Raw genomic sequence first — 15,904 nt, 5'->3', positions numbered from 1 at the left:
CCCTTTCTTGCACTCCATCTATTACTCTTGTATAGAAGCTCAGTAGATTTGTGACTCAGGATCTCCCTTTCCTAAATCAAACTGGTTTTCTGTAATTATCTTTTCATGTAGATATTCCACCCATTTGTCTTTAATTACTATTTCACAAAGCTTGCTTATAATACTTGTTAGTGACACCGGTCTGTCATTTAATGGTTCCATTTTATTTCCCCCAAAGTATATTGGCACTATGTAATCTCTATTTCCATTCTCTTGGTACTTTTCCTTCTCTCAACGAGCTGTTAATTATATTGCATATGGTTTCTTCCATTTGTTCTCTGCTTTCTTTTAATATCCATCCACACAGCTTTTCTTACATTCAGCTTTTCTAGTAGTTTCTTGATTTCTTGTCTCTTTACTTGTATATCTTGTATTCCCTCATTCTGTGATACCACTTTTGGTACCACAAAATTAGTTTTCTTTGTAAACATAGTGAAAACTCTCATTCATTAGTTCACTCATCTCAGTAGTTTCATAAATTCTTCCTTCCCTTTTTAATTTACTTATGCCATCCTTATGTTTCACTTTCCTGTTTACATATCTAGAAGAGTTTGGGTTCTTCCTTGCATTTTCTTACTATGTCATTTTCAAAGTTTCTTTCTTCCCTTCTTATTTTGCTATATTCATTCCTTGCCTTTCTGTATTCTTCTCTAGCATTTCTGTTCAGTTGTTTCATAATTTTCTTCCATGCCCTGACCTTTTTCTTTTTTGCTTCTACACTCCTGGCATTATAACATTCATGTTTCCTGATTTTCACTTTATAACTTGACACAAACTGTTGCACCCCCTCTCTATACTTGTTCAAAAATATTCAATTTTTCTTGCATTACTTTACCTTCAAATAGCTCTTCCCAGTTCATCTTTCCATAAAATTTATTAAGTTCTGCAAAGTTTGCCATAGCATAGTTCTGTCTCCCATTTCTGTATTCTTTCCTGTGCAACACTTTTTCCTCCTATGGTACTTTTTCTATTATCACATGATCACTTCTCCCCATTGGACTCGGACAATGTATACTTGGCCTACTTTCTGGAGTTTTTATATACATGAAGTCCAACTGTGATGGTTCTTCTCTGTATCTTGTAGACTCGTTCACCCACTGTCTCATTGTACTCAACATCATGGTTTGCATAAGTTCTTCACTCCATGACCCAACATTTTCTTTCACTTCCATCTCCTCCCAGTTAATTCCTTCAATGTTGAAGTCACCTACTAAGAACACTTTGTTAATTTTCCTTATCATTTCCTCTATACTATTTCTTGTTTAGAGTTGCATTCCTTTAAATCTATTGGTCTCCTATGCATTAGTTTTTGTGGTATGTATGTCTCAGTGATTTTCCTCTTTTCATTTTCTTTGATCTTAATCACAACACCCAAAGTTTCTGCCATTCCATCACCAAATTCCACTTCCTCAACAACAATATCCTCTTTTACCAATATCATCACTCTTCCTCCCTTTCCTTTTCCATCTTTCCTCCATGTGCTATATCCTTCCTTTTGCAAATCCCATCTTTATTTCCTCTTCTAGTTTGGTTTCTGTTAAACATACCACATCTGGTTTATTGTTCTATAAGTAGTCTTTAAGTTCCAATAGGCTTGACACCAAACCATCTGCATTAGTATACATAACCTTTAAACTTCTGCTTGGTGATCTTGTGTAGCATCTTTGTGCCACTATTTCCTCACTTTCATGTCCACAACTTTCCAGGTGAATCTTCTCACTTGTTCCTGTGTTCTCTCCCCATTTTTTTTTTACTGGGCCTCTACTCTCAATTCTTTCAGTATACTTCTCTCTTCTTCATTCATGTCTCTTTTTATCCATATTTCCTTCATTCCTTCTACTTTTGCCAATTTTCCTGTTCTTTGCAAGACATGTTCCACTGCTGTTTGTGACATGAATCTTATTTTCATTGGTCTTGTTCCATTCTCTTCATACTTTCCATTCCTATAAAACTCTTCAATTTGTTCAATTATCACCCCTCCCTCTTCCACCATTTATGCTATGATTTCCTTATCCCTTGTCACTTCTCTTGCTATTTTCATGGGTAGGTTCTTCTTGACCCCAAATACCACCACACACACATCTTTCTTTGTACCATGTCTCTCACAAGAGACAATTTTTTTCCTTTATTATTTTAATCACTTGCTTTTCCATATCCTTATTGTGTTCCTGTTGCTGTTGCCTCATCATCTCCTCCTTGTCCACTTTTTGTTGTTCTCTCTGTTCTATCCAACTTTTGACTTCCTCTGTCACTAACCTCTCTCTCTTGCAAAATTTTCTTTAACTCTTCGTTCTTTCCCTTGAGTTTCTTAATTTCTTTACAGTACTTCTTGTTTAAGTCCACTATTTTTGTCACCTCTTCTCTCAGCTCTTTGTTTTCTTTTTCTATTTCCATCTCCTTCTTTTTCATCTCTATTATATCATTGGATATCTTCTTTACAATGTCACTGCCCACTTCTCTTTTCTTCCAAGCCTTTATCATCACTGTTAAGCCATGCATTTCTTCTCGTATTTTCACATTGTCTTCTTCAATTTTCCACATTCATTTATTTGTGTGCACTACACTGAGCTCCTCTTCCTTGAAGCACTCAAAAATATTTGAGCTTGTGCTAGCTGCCATTTTTCATGTTGATTTCAACAAATGCCAGTGTTTACCTTGTATCACTCTCTCATCTCTCCCTTTCAGTCACTCCACTAATAACACTTCCCCTTCCCTGTGTGTGTGTGTGTGTGTGTGTGTGTGTGTGTGTGTGTGTGTGTGTGTGTGTGTGTGTGTGTGATGGTGACTCACTGCAAGTGTGAAGGATACTGAAAATGTTAGAGAGTCTGTGGGAGTCATGAGCATGGGGCTTGAACTAGGCTCAGTTTGATGGAGTTGAAGGGGATGGTAAGTGTAGGTGAGTTGAATGGAAAGTAAGCATGAGTTGAGAGATAGAATGAGAATGGCTGTGGATAGGATGGAGTAAGTGAGAATGAATGTGAGAGTCAACTTGAAGGAGGAAACAAGCATAAGTTAGATTATGAAAATAAGTGAAAAATTTTGAGTGTGAATGAGATTGAGAGTGGGGATGGAAATGAGTGCTGATTAAAGTGAGACTGAGTGAGAATTAGCTGTAGTGAGAGAGAATACAAGCCTGAGTGAGTGTGAAAGTTAGGAAAAGATGAAGTGTGAGAGTGAGTGAATAATAATGCTAAGGACTGCTTAATAAGATGAGAATGACTGAGAATGGAATTATATGAGAGTGGGGAAGGATAGGAAGTGAATGGGAGTGAGAGTGAGGTATCACTCCCTTGTCCCTTTATCTTTGGACAGGTAAGAGGAGCAGGGATGAGAGGGAGGAAAGTTTGAGACAAGACAAAAGAAGAATGGAGAGGAAAGGAACAGGGGAGGAAGAGATATGTTGTGAAGCAGAGAGAGTAAAAGAGTTTGTAATGGGGAAAGGAAGTATAGGAAAGGTGAAGGAGGAGGATGGAAGTACAGGGAGAAAGTAAAGGGAATAAATATAAGCAGAAAGGGTGAGAAGAGAGTGAAGAATTAGAGGGAGAGAGGAAGTAGTGGGGAATAAGTATTCCCTTTTCCTGTCCTCTGCTCCTTTTTGTTCTTCTGCCATCCATCCCTTTCCCACTTCTACTCCCCCCATCTCCTTGCCTCTTGTACATGTTCTCCCCTGATAAATCTGCTTTTACATTCTTGAAATATATTATAATTTTTTTTTATTGTCTCATTACTATTATTAGTTTATTATTTTTTCCTCCCCACCTTCCCTTTTTCTTTTCTCTGGAGCTTTGTGTGGCAGATAAAATGCACTGAGCATTACTGTAATATGTGTGAAAGTTATCAGCATTCCCAGCCATGACTATGGAAATAAAAGAAATTTGCAATCCATATCTGCAAATATTGATATTTTAACATTGCAGTTTTATCTGCAACCATAGTTTATGAGAAATGCATATCCAGCTTCACCTTCACCTCCAGGAGCTCTAAATTTTAGCATCCTTTGTTTTGGCTGCCTGCCATATATGGATGTCAGTCCAATACAGGGAGATCTTGATGATACGAGCAGTTAGGTTCCATTTGAATTGCTCATATAACAAATTCTCATGTAACGAAATGCATAACTAATGGAAAAAAAAGGGATTAGGTCCCATGACCCTTGTCAAAGGTGTTCTCAAGCTATGACATATGGTACCAAACACAACAAATATGTCTACATTGCAGAACTGTTGATCCAACTCAAAAGAGAAAACAGCTTACAAAGAACATGATTTCATATTAACTAAACATATAAAATGTGCATAACATTCACCAATACAAAGCTAATGTGTCAGGAAGGGTAACTCACTCATCACTCCTGTGCCTCTTAACAACTACCTTTGTGAGTGATATAGGTGCTCTAGCTTGCTTAGCCTTACTGCTAGGACTTGCACTGGAACTCATTGGCATAATTAGCACTTAAGCAAAATAAGGCACAATCTAAACACCATGGCACATGGTCAGTCACACACACAACACCATACCAAAGACAGCAGATGAAAGAACATGCCAGCAGTAACACTGTAATGCATCCAAGCACCAATCAGTCACATACAGCACCATACACTATACTTGTACTGTATTGTAAATATGATTGCAACCAAAATGATGATAGAGTACAAGTATAATAACAATCAGTAAGCCTGTAAGAGTGGGAGTCTAAGAGATGCTGAGTTCATTTTAAAAGGACTGGTGGGGGGAGAATGCATGGTGGGTAAGGGACATGGGAGGAGTGCACATTTCTCTTCCAGCACTCACAGACTCATCTCTGTGCATCTGAATCATTGTACATCACCATACAGTCTGGATGTGCTAGTGCACTGGAAGCTGTGCATTTTAAACTGTAATTCTACTTGCCTCAGATTGAAGCTCGTATTATCAGATTTTTTGCACTCTTATAAAGAAAATTAATTTACCCTAATTTACACATATTGTATCATCAGTTTCTCATATAATGGATGCTCATATAATAGAACCGTACTGTATATATTTTTATTTTTATTTTTTTTTTATGTAACCAGCTGTGAATCTTTTAGCATATTGGGAAGGAACCCTTTCATGCAGAAGCAAATTTTGTTATCAGCAGAGGATCAACATTATTTACATAGACACATATGTATGTATGTACTTATTGTACCTGTTTATTTGCACAATTCTTATGTTTACATATTTCTTCACAGGGCAAAGACTGGTCATCTCATCAGCAAATATGTACAAACACATCATCACCAGACTCATCTTGAAACAACATCAAGAGAAGAAGAGTAGTGTTATTGGAAAGAAATTTCAGTATTGGTTAACAAAGTTTAAGTTCTGTACATTAGAAAGATAGTTCTGTACATTGTCATAATTATAGGTTTTGTTTATCTTCATTACTAATCAAGAGATTTACCTTTATTTAGTGGACTTCTGATCTCGCTCTACTTTTCTGACATCTTACTATTCATCTTCTCAATGTGACTAAGATAATTCACTGTATTTCTTTTCAACCCAAATAGTTCAGTTTTCTTTCTTCTTCCTCTTACTTTGCATAATCACCTCACACCTTGCTTCTAGTGCACTCATCCTATAAAATCTGCTAAAATCACACAAATATCTGCTTCTTTCCTCTTCCTGCTTCCTTCCCCTTCCCAACATTCACCTTCAATTTCAGTCTCATGCAAACACTAAAGTTCATTTGCCACATTTTGAAATTGCCTTCACAAAAGACAACTCTCTTCTTTCACACATAACTATGTGGACCTAATTACACTCACCCCCTTTACTTAAAATTCTAAATTAAATATGGCAACTCCTACACCAGCCTCAGAGTCCCTGCCTGGGAAGTGGACTACAAATGACCCCAGGTCGGACTGCTCTTCTGGTATCAGCCATAAGTGTCTTGACACCCCCCTCAACTTTTTCTTCATTAACTTCTGCAACATTCGTGGCCTTAGATCTAATTTTCAATCTTTTGAACTCCATCTCTCCTCTACTAAACCTCATCTTCTTTTCCTCACTGAAACACAGGTGTCTGAGGCAACTGACAGTAGCTCCTTTTCTGTTCCCTCCTACTTTCTCTATCCTCATTTTAAATCATACCTTGGATGATTCAGGGCTTCTTCCTCCCTCTCCTCCAGCCTCTGACTACTTCATGCTATCCATTCAGATCCTTTGCAGTGATGTTTTCCATTCCATCACTGGCCTTAACCGTCAGAAGGCTTATGGATGTGTTGGGGGTCCTTCCTATTGTTCTCCAAAACTGAGCCTCTGTGCTTGCATCTTGCCTAGTCCAACTCTTCCAAATCTATTTATCAACATCTACCTTTTCTTTGTGCTAGAAGTTTGCCTACATTCAGCCTGTTCCTAAAAAGTTTGACCATTCTAATCCCTCAGACTACCATTCTACTGCTTTAATTTCTTGACTTTCTAAAGTTTTTTAATCTATCCTCAACAGGAAGATTCTTAAACATCTATCACTTCACAACCTTCTATCTGATCACCAGTGTGAGTTCCATTGAGGCTGCTCTACTGGTGATCCCCTGGCTTTTCTTAGTGAGTCTTGGTCATCCTCTTTTAGGGATTTTTGGGAAATTTTTTCTGTTGCCTTAGACATATCAAAAGGTTTTGATAGAGTCTGGTACAAAGCTTTGATTTCCAAACTACCCTCCTACAAATTCTATCCTTCTCTCTGTAACTTCATCTCAAGTTTCCTTTCTGACTGTTCTATTGCGGTTGTGGTAGATGCTCACTGTTCTCCTAAGTCTAATAACTGGTGTTCCTCAAGGTTCTGTTCTGTCACTCGTTCTCTTCCTATTATTCATTACTGATCTCCTAAAACCAAACTTCTTGTCCTATCCACTCCTATGTTGATGATACCACTCTGCACTTTTCTACATCTTTTCATAGACATCCATCCCTTCAGGAAGTAAACAGTTCACTCAGGGAAGCCACAGAACGCCTGACATCTTTCCTCTAAAATTTCTGATTGAGGTAGAGCAAACTTAACATTGTTTAGTGCCTCAAAAACTTAACTCCTCCATCTATCAGCTCGACACAACCTTCCAAATAACTGTCCCCTCTTCTTCAGTGATACTCAACTGTCCCCTTCTTCTACACTGAACATCCTCAGTCTGTCCTTTGCTTATAATCTAAACTAGGAAACTTCAAATCTAATCTCTAGCTAAAGCAGCTTCAGGCATTCTGAGTCGTCTCTGCCAGTTTACTCACCCCCCTAGCTGCTAACTCAGCATGAGCCTTATCCAACCATGTGGTGAGTATGCTTCACACGTATGAGAGATAGTTCACTTCACAGGGTAGAATCAAAAGCTTTTTGTTTTATCAACTTTCCTCTGACTGTCTTCATCCTCTCTCTCATCGCCAGTGTTGCATCTCATACTATCTTCTACTGTTATTTTCACACTAACTACTCCTCTGATCTTGCTAATTGCATGCCTCCGCTCCTACCACAGCCTCACTGCACAAGACTTTCTTTTTCTCACTTAAATGTTCTGTCCACCACTCTAATGCAAGAGTTAACCAATATTCTGAATCATTCATTCCTTTCTCTGGTAAACTCTGGAATTCCCTGCCTGCTTTTTTATTTCCTCCTTACTATGACTTGAACCCTTTCAAGAGGGAGGTTTCAAGAAGCTTATCTTTTAATTTGAGGACCACTTTTGACTCTGGGGACCAGCACCTCAGTGGGCCTTTTTTTTTCCCTTGATCAGTTCCCCTTTTACATATATATATATATATATATATATATATATATATATATATATATATATATATATATATATATATATATATATATATATATATATATATATATATATATATATATATATATATATATATATATATATATATATATATATATATATATATATATATATATATATATATATATATATATATATATATATATATATATATATATATATATATATATATATATATATATATATATATATACAAAAAAAAAAAGTGTGTGAAATGGTATTGCCTATCTCATGTAGCATGGTAGAAAGAAGACTTATTTGGAGATATTAGGATATCCTATTCTTCTTCAGTATTTCGCCACTTATTATTTCCTTGTACATCATGATATTCCTGCAGATTCTTACATCTGGTTTTAGTAAATTTTTCCCAGTGATATTTTAGTGGTTTGGATGAAGCTCAAAATGTATTTTTTATTCATTTATTTTATTTCATTTTTTTTTATCAATGCATTTTTTTTCATGTCAGAGATTGGCCTAGGCCACAAAAAAAGAGTGTGGCAAATGGCATTGAGAAATTCAGGGTAAAGTTACCAGTGATTAACAGTTTAACAAAGATTTTTCAGTTTTAGTCTTCCACCAACATTTCCCACTTAAACTTTCATTTGTCTCTTGTAACCATTCATAAAAATAAAGTTATTAATGGTATGGTTATCTGCATATGGATACAACTACATATGCAGATGCCTGTCATTAAATACAGTGCAGTGGCCCATTAGACTGTCTCTTTGCACCAGGGGCTGACAGGGCTAAGAGTATGAATAATGTTTGTGTGAGTGTGTGCGAGTGTGTGGCACTGTCATAGCCACCCTGTGTGGGATTGGCAGTCTGATATATAGTTTGATTGATAGATGTACTATGTGTGATGTTTGTTCTTAAGAGCTCCACTTAAGTGGATGGTTGTGATGGGGCTCTCCTGTTGATTAGAGCCGCTTTCTTGTTTACTGCGTTTAAGGCAGACGACAATGGGAGCTAAATGTTATGAAAAGAAAAGCCCCTTTCATCACTACTCCGTAAGAGATAGCAGTCAAAGAAAACCCCTTCCATCACTACTACATAAGAGACAGCAGTCAGTCTTTAGGGAAGGCTAATTTAGTTCTTTAGGTGTCTTGACACTCCCATATTAAAGGTATTCAAGTTGTAGGAAGGTGACATTGAGAGTCTTGCATTAGTGAGATGGGTGAAATAACTAGAAGAGGGAGTAGAAGGTCATGCAATGATGCTACAGAAGAGGGAACAAGTAAATAATAGTAGAATATAGCAAGAGGCAAGTCATTAAGAGGATGTGTCAGACCCTAGAACAACAGGAGAGCATAATGATTATTATTGTGATGTGCAACAAATTATCTCCCACATACAAGCTTCTTCAGATTTATGTTAAACTAAGAGTTCCTTTATATATTCATTATCACTAGTTAGTTAGGCATTTATTTATTATAAAAGTATTTGTGTAATATGAAGCATTTATTTTTTTATTTATAATTTTTCCTGTTCACAGTGTAAAAGCTCATTTGGAAAACAACAAGCAGTTTCTTTTGTTCTGTTCTCAATTACATCACACCACCAATCATGTCAGACTGGTCTGGGTTTGGTCATGCCACAACATTACTTAAGTCTAGATGAGCTCCAACTCATGCGCAGACTGTGCATCCACCAGAAGAGTGACTATTTCCTCTACACTATTGAACTGGCTGCCATCATGAGGCAAGCGGCCCAGGCTGATGTTTTGGATACGTTGCCTTATGCTGTGTTTGTGACAAGCCTTCAGACGCATCTCCTTTTCACATTTGACATACTCCATGACCCGTTTCAGTTTATGTGGTACTGGCAGTTGCTGCTTCTCCAATGGAAGACATTGCTGTAAAAAATTAAACATTATCAATAGTTACTTAGGTTTATGTTTGTGTTGTGATCATGAATCACATCACAAAAAAGTTTCTTGTAGAGATGAAGAGGAAGTAGGAAAATCAGAAAGATGCACATGGAATTGCAAGTAATTAATGTATTCTTGTATGTCAAATGACAAACTCACTGTCATATCCGTGCAGTAGTTGATGGCATTCAGAAGGTCTTGCTTGAGTTCTCTAGCAACTGGCAGGTTGACAACACTGTTGCTGAGGCCCGAGTGATTGAGGTCCAAGTTGGCATTCACCTGCATAGGACGAATACAGTAATTTACTTTGGAAAGAAAAATCAATAGCATTGTCATTGATATGTATAAAATCTTAGATTGCGTGATTACATAAATGAAAAAGAAATGTTAAAAACTCTTAGGTATGAATTTATCTCACATAACTGAAAGTATGAAAGGATCTGTCTGCAATTGTTATAGAACTGAGAAGGTGCTAAGAAGCATGTTAGAAAGCAGCCACCAACCACAGCCAACTTAGTGAGGATGCAGGTAAAGTTGTTGACCAGGGCACGCATGTTCTCTCTTGTCTGCTTGATATCTGCAAGGTTCAGATTGACTGTCCGTTTCTGGAGAAAACAAAAAACAAGTTGGTGTGAAGAAATCATACTTAGAAAAAATTGATTACATCATCCAAATTATCTTGTTGCAAATTATGTTACTGTGGTCTTTATCAGTAGAACTGAGTTCAGATGTTGCCTTTATGTTGCAAAATGAGCTGAAAGGAGCATGACCAAGAAGCACAAACAACCTGTTAGATAATCATTTATGAATATGTCAGACTCGTGTAGAAAATTATAGAGTTTAGATATTTGAGTGCCTTTGAGTTAGAAAGTGAAGAGTGGCCAGTAAAACTGCACAAGAAAGGAGAATTGGTATTGATGGATGTAAAAAGAGAGAGTGATAAGTCAGGGTTCAGTATGGTGAGCAGAGCTTCTTAGGACAATAACAGAGATTCCCTTCTGAAGGTCAAGGTCAGAGAAGGCATGTAACATTTCATTAAGAAGAATCTTGTGAATAGGGCATAATAATCAGAAGGAAGAGGGAGTAATTGAAATTTTCAATTGGGGTGTTCAACTTTGGATATAGTGGAGATGGCAAGGGTGTCATAATAAACTGACCTGCCGAATGCCTGGGTAGGAAGGCCCAACAGGTGAGGAGATAGGTGGCACAGAGTCCGTGATGCCCACTGGTGTCACCCTTGACTGGCTGTCTACTAGTGAGGAGAATATTCCAGATTCTTGTGGGAATGTTCCAGGCTGTTGTGCTAATATTCCTTGTTGTCCTGATAGTATTCCTGGTTGGCCTGATAATATTCCTGGCTGTCCCGATAATATTCCTGGTTGTCCTGATAATATTCCCAGTTGTCCTGATAATATTCCTGGCTGTCCTGATATTCCTGGCTGCGAACCAAACACCCCTAGCTGTTGTGAAAGTATCCCAGGATGCTGAGGAGTGATCCTTGATGATCCAAGTATTCCTGGTGGTCCCTGGAGAACCACTGAGCCAAGCTGTGAGAAGGGGATTCTCTGCCAGCCAGGAAGCAGGACCACATTGTAGAAAGCTCAGAATTATAGAGTAACAGGAGCCCAATATAAAAACTAAGTGATGTCACAAAAAAAAAACATGGCAATAACCCAGCAATGTAGAGAAATTTCTTCGGTCAGATGCCTGGCTCACTTGTTCGATTTGTAAATTAGAGAAGGTAAAGAGGTTGGCTTACCTGTCCTGGTGAGAAATGTGCTAAGGAGGGACTATGGAATAAGGAAGCCAGCCCAGGGAAGAAGCTTTGCACACCCACACTGGTTCCACACTCCCTTCCAGCAGCAGCCACTGAATCCAGATATTCCTTGTACGAAGTCTCTCCAAGACATCCAGCCATCAGCTACAATGAACAATGTTGTTTTTCTGCCAACTTGCTTTTCTAGCAACCACAGAGGTTATGGCAAATTATCACACACACACACACACACACACACACACACACCATCATGCTCTTTTACACTGGTGATTTACACACACAGGAGAAAAGGAGACAAATAAAAGTAGATAAGACAAATCAATTATATATATATATATATATATATATATATATATATATATATATATATATATATATATATATATATATATATATATATATATATATATATATATATATATATATATATATATATATATATATATATATATATATATATATATATATATATATATATATATATATATATATATATATATATATATATATATATATATATATATATATATATATATATATATATATATATATATATATAAACAGGAGCAGTACTTATTGCAATACTGAATGTCTCTCTATATATATGTATGAAGAGAAGAGTTGCATTGTACTGAAAGATGTTATATACAACCTATAAAGGTGACCGAATATATATATACCTGTAAGTAGGCTGTCTTCCCAAGGGCAGAGTCCTGAGCCACCACACTGCCCACCAGACAGCTCACCAATGTCACCTTCACCAGCATCCTTTGAAATAAGAAACAAACACTGAGAATCATGGCCGGTACTTTGAAAAGCTTTCTCTGATCAGTATTATTTCAAAGGGTCACAGAGATGGGGAGGTAGTTTCTCACTGGTGTTTTTTTTTTTTTTTTCCTATTGGCGATAAAGAAACTGTTAAGCTATCACTGGAATAATAATAATAATAATAATAATAATAATAATAATAATAATAATAATAATAACACTATTGAAAACAACAAACACGCTAGCGCCTGTTAAAAATATTTCTGAGAATGTTACCACAATATGATTATTACAGAACTACAGTCTCATTGTCAGACAAAAGTGATCCGTATAATTCATCAGGGTAATTTCTACGAATGTATATGTAAACTACGCAGTTACACAAGGCCCCCCGAAGCTGCCATTATATTATTATTATTATTATTATTATTATTATTATTATTATTATTATTATTATTATTATTATTATTATTATTTATTTATTTTTTATTTTTTATTTATTTATTTATTTTTTTATTTTATTTATTTATTTATTTATTTTTTGAGTATCGACAGATCTGCTGAATTTTTTATTACTTTCCAGAAATTCAGATATTTTTTAGGGATTTTGTTGTATTCTGAAATTTGGATTAGGACTCCAGAGCGCGATTCTGCATCCACGTGGTGCTTTGTCCCGCCAAGGCTCAGGCAGTTCAGCCATCAGTCAGTGGCGACCAACAATGTAGAGAATCCTTGGAATCCTCTCTGAGGAGTGACGGTGACGTGACCTCGAAAGTTGCAGGAGACAAATGCCCATAGAGCAAAGGTAAGACATTCATGGTGTTGATTTCCTATGGTATTATTATTTATTTTATTTTTTTTCCGAGGATACCCTTTTATATATATATATATATATATATATATATATATATATATATATATGTCACGCATAATGTGGATAATTGCCTAATGTGAACATTAGGCAGTGAAATTGCCTAATCTTCATATTAGGCAATTTGTTTGCACGATGTTGACAATAGGCAACTTACTTGCTTAATGTCCACTTTAGGCATGATTTTCAAATTAGGCAAGGGTATTTTGCCTAATGTGAATTGAATGACAAACCAGTGTCTACAGTTTTGTTCGAATGTTGTTCGAAACTTTGGGTCTGTTATAGTTAGGTTAGGTTAGGTTAGGTTAGGTTAGGTTAGGTTATTATTAGAACAAAATTTACACCAGCTGACCTAAGTGGGATCAAACAGACCCTTATAAAGTCTGAAGAGGTTCCTGATATCTGCCTATCGATGAGAACAGCAACAGCAAGAGCCACTGGTGGGCAAGGTTATACAAAGTGTCAATGTACTACTCAATGTACATCAGGAAGGTGCAGCTGCCTAAGAAAAGAAATTAAATGCAACTCGCGCTGTCACCCAGGCAGATCATGCAAAAATTTGTGATTGGACTCAACTGAACCCTGAGATCGATTGACCTATTTTACTTATACTAATATTGCATTAATTAATTATGTTTTCCTTATTCACATTGGGCAAAATTGAGCTGCATAATTTGAACAATAGGCATTTTTTGCCTAATGTTAACAATTTGTAAACTTTACGCAACCTACTTGCTTGATGTACACATTAGGCAATTTTCTGCCTAATGTTCACATTAGGCAATTGTCCACATTATGCGTAACATATATATATATATATATATATATATATATATATATATATATATATATATATATATATATATATATATATATATATATATATATATATATATATATATATATATATATATATATATATATTAAATTTCTTCATATAATTCAATATTTTTGTAAATAATGCCTTAACATATAGCATATAATATGGAGGGTGTATTTCATCTGCTAGTGATCTTAGCGACAGCCGTAATTTTGAGGGTAATTTTTATAGTTTATGCTCTTCACTCTGTTTTCTTTCACGACGACACCTAAGGGTTTCTGTTGTTTTCTATCATGAAAGTTGGGCGAATTATGGTATCTTGCCTCCGGTCGGTTGATCTAGTATAATTTATACATTTTCATTTTGATTTCTGTTATATTGAGTGCTTTGTAATTTCGAAACCGAATGTATGCCTTGAAGGGACACTTCTACTGTATTACGTGTATAATCATGTTAAAGAAAGTATAGGCAATAGGCATATTTAAGAATTCAGTGTTTATCTTAAAATCCATCAAATTGATACATTTCAATGTGAAAGAAGTGGTCCGAACCGCTTTAAAGGGTTGGGGATCCACTCATCTTAGTTCCACAAGATAGGGCCTCCAAACAGCATTTCGAATAAGGCCCAAAAGGCTAGAAACGGCCCTGTAATTCATTGTTACATACAGTATTATTATTATTATTATTATTAGAATTAGTAAGATTCTAGATTCTTCATAACATTAAGATTATGTAAAAAAAATAATAATTTGGAATATTATTATTGTATGTTCATAAATGAAGTCCACGTGATTTTCTTTAGTTTGACGAGATTGCGACAGGTGTAAGTCAGCAGAGTTACAAACTTAGGAATGTGGGTCGGTTACTAGCGAAATGACTCAGTATTTTAAAATACTAAAGAATCTCATAAGGACTTTTCAAAGGACACCGATGATTGGATGTTTTCTAATTCTCGTTTATTGAGGGGGGGGGGCTCTGTTAGAAATTTTACTAAAATCCTCAAAATATTCATGGAAGCCACAATTTCCACTATATTTATGGCCACATCTCACAGTGCTCCCTCAGAACCAGAAGGTTGTAGTACGGAGCTCCGTGCTCCTCGCCCCGCGTGGTGCATCAATTCGCCACATGTCGCATTCTGGTGCATCTCACCGTTCTTCTCTCGAATTTTAGTTTCTGTTTTAGTTCTTATATATATACTTCTCGGTCCCTCGTGATCGTATTGTTGCAGAGTTGAGGGAGATGCCATCATGTGGGAGGGTTTTTCACGCTCCACTATCACGGCAATTTCGCACCGCTCATAGCTGCTACCATCGCTGCTAACAGCTACAATCTATTCCGTTTTCATTACCAAAATTACATACTTTACGTACGTTGAAGTTGAAGACTCCCACTCACTGTCCATTTCACAACAATATTTCATGAAAACTAACACTAAAATTCTTTTCTTATTGGATTCTTGCGTTTCTCTTCATGCCAGTCCACGTGTCTTTCCATCGCTTCGCCATCACGCTCGTCACATGTTCAGCGTGTGCCCCAGAGACGCACGCCAGCTACCTCCCGACTCACCTGGGCCGTATTTGTGTGTGTGTGTGGGAGGGAGGGTCGCAGCCTCTCTTATATAGCGGGGTGGGTTAGGGCGGCGAGGGTGAGGGTGGGTCTTCCGGTGCCCTCCCACTTTCTCACTCCTAGCTGCCTTACGTATCTTCCTTTATCTCAATTCTCCTCCTCCTCCCCCTCATCCTCCTCATTATTTATTTATTTATTTTTTATTTATTTATTTATTTATTTTTATTTATTTATTTATTTTTTTGCATCATCATCGTAACCCATGAAGTGATTTGACTATCAAACTGAGATGTTATAAAGAAAACTTAAAAAGTGATGTGTGAAGGAAAAAATGACTACATATATATTGCAATTACGTAATTAACGTAAACTTGATTGTGCAGTGAAGTGAAGA

At 36.5% G+C, this 15,904-nt stretch overlaps 2 protein-coding genes across 3 annotated transcripts in view; one reads left to right on the top strand and one right to left on the bottom strand.

Annotated features, from left to right (window-relative positions):
• Positions 1-7,640, top strand: part of LOC135102117 (myb-like protein Q) — a 47,634-nt gene extending 39,994 nt beyond the window's left edge. Inside the window, exon 10 of the mRNA XM_064006894.1 lies at positions 5,253-7,640. Coding sequence (XP_063862964.1) covers positions 5,253-5,315 — 63 coding nt within the window. The 3' untranslated portion in view covers positions 5,316-7,640. The remainder of the gene's footprint in view (positions 1-5,252) is intronic.
• Positions 7,641-9,277: 1,637 nt separating this feature from the next.
• LOC135102116 (uncharacterized) lies at positions 9,278-15,560 on the bottom strand. Of its 2 annotated transcripts, none has more exons than XM_064006889.1 (7): positions 15,511-15,560; positions 12,163-12,250; positions 11,465-11,626; positions 10,863-11,252; positions 10,209-10,310; positions 9,865-9,984; positions 9,278-9,690 (listed from the first exon to the last, which is right to left on the bottom strand). In XM_064006889.1, the coding sequence occupies exons 2-7, from the start codon at positions 12,247-12,249 to the stop codon at positions 9,448-9,450; spliced, it is 1,104 nt and encodes a 367-aa protein (XP_063862959.1). In that variant the 5' UTR covers position 12,250; positions 15,511-15,560; the 3' UTR covers positions 9,278-9,447. The 2 variants fall into 2 exon arrangements, with proteins under 2 accessions (XP_063862959.1, XP_063862958.1); XM_064006888.1 differs by having other exon boundaries at positions 10,863-11,270; positions 15,511-15,557.
• Between the last annotated feature and the right edge of the window lie 344 nt (positions 15,561-15,904).

The sequence above is a fragment of the Scylla paramamosain genome, chromosome 7, assembly GCF_035594125.1.
Source record: "Scylla paramamosain isolate STU-SP2022 chromosome 7, ASM3559412v1, whole genome shotgun sequence".
NCBI classification, from domain to species: domain Eukaryota; kingdom Metazoa; phylum Arthropoda; class Malacostraca; order Decapoda; family Portunidae; genus Scylla; species Scylla paramamosain.
The sequence above is the reverse complement of the archived record's forward strand: the minus strand, read 5'-3'. Positions and strand labels throughout refer to the sequence as shown.

What these genes read in the sequence shown, in the direction of transcription:
- LOC135102116 (XM_064006888.1), bottom strand. Translation starts at nt 12,249, where the DNA reads ATGCTGGTGAAGGTGACATTGGTGAGCTGTCTGGTGGGCAGTGTGGTG. An exon ending in GGAAGACAGCCTACTTACAG is followed by an intron (nt 11,627 to 12,162) that starts GTATATATATAT and finishes TGTTCATTGTAG; the next exon opens with CTGATGGCTGGATGTCTTGG. An exon ending in TCCTCACTAAGTTGGCTGTG is followed by an intron (nt 9,985 to 10,208) that starts GTTGGTGGCTGC and finishes CGTCCTATGCAG; the next exon opens with GTGAATGCCAACTTGGACCT.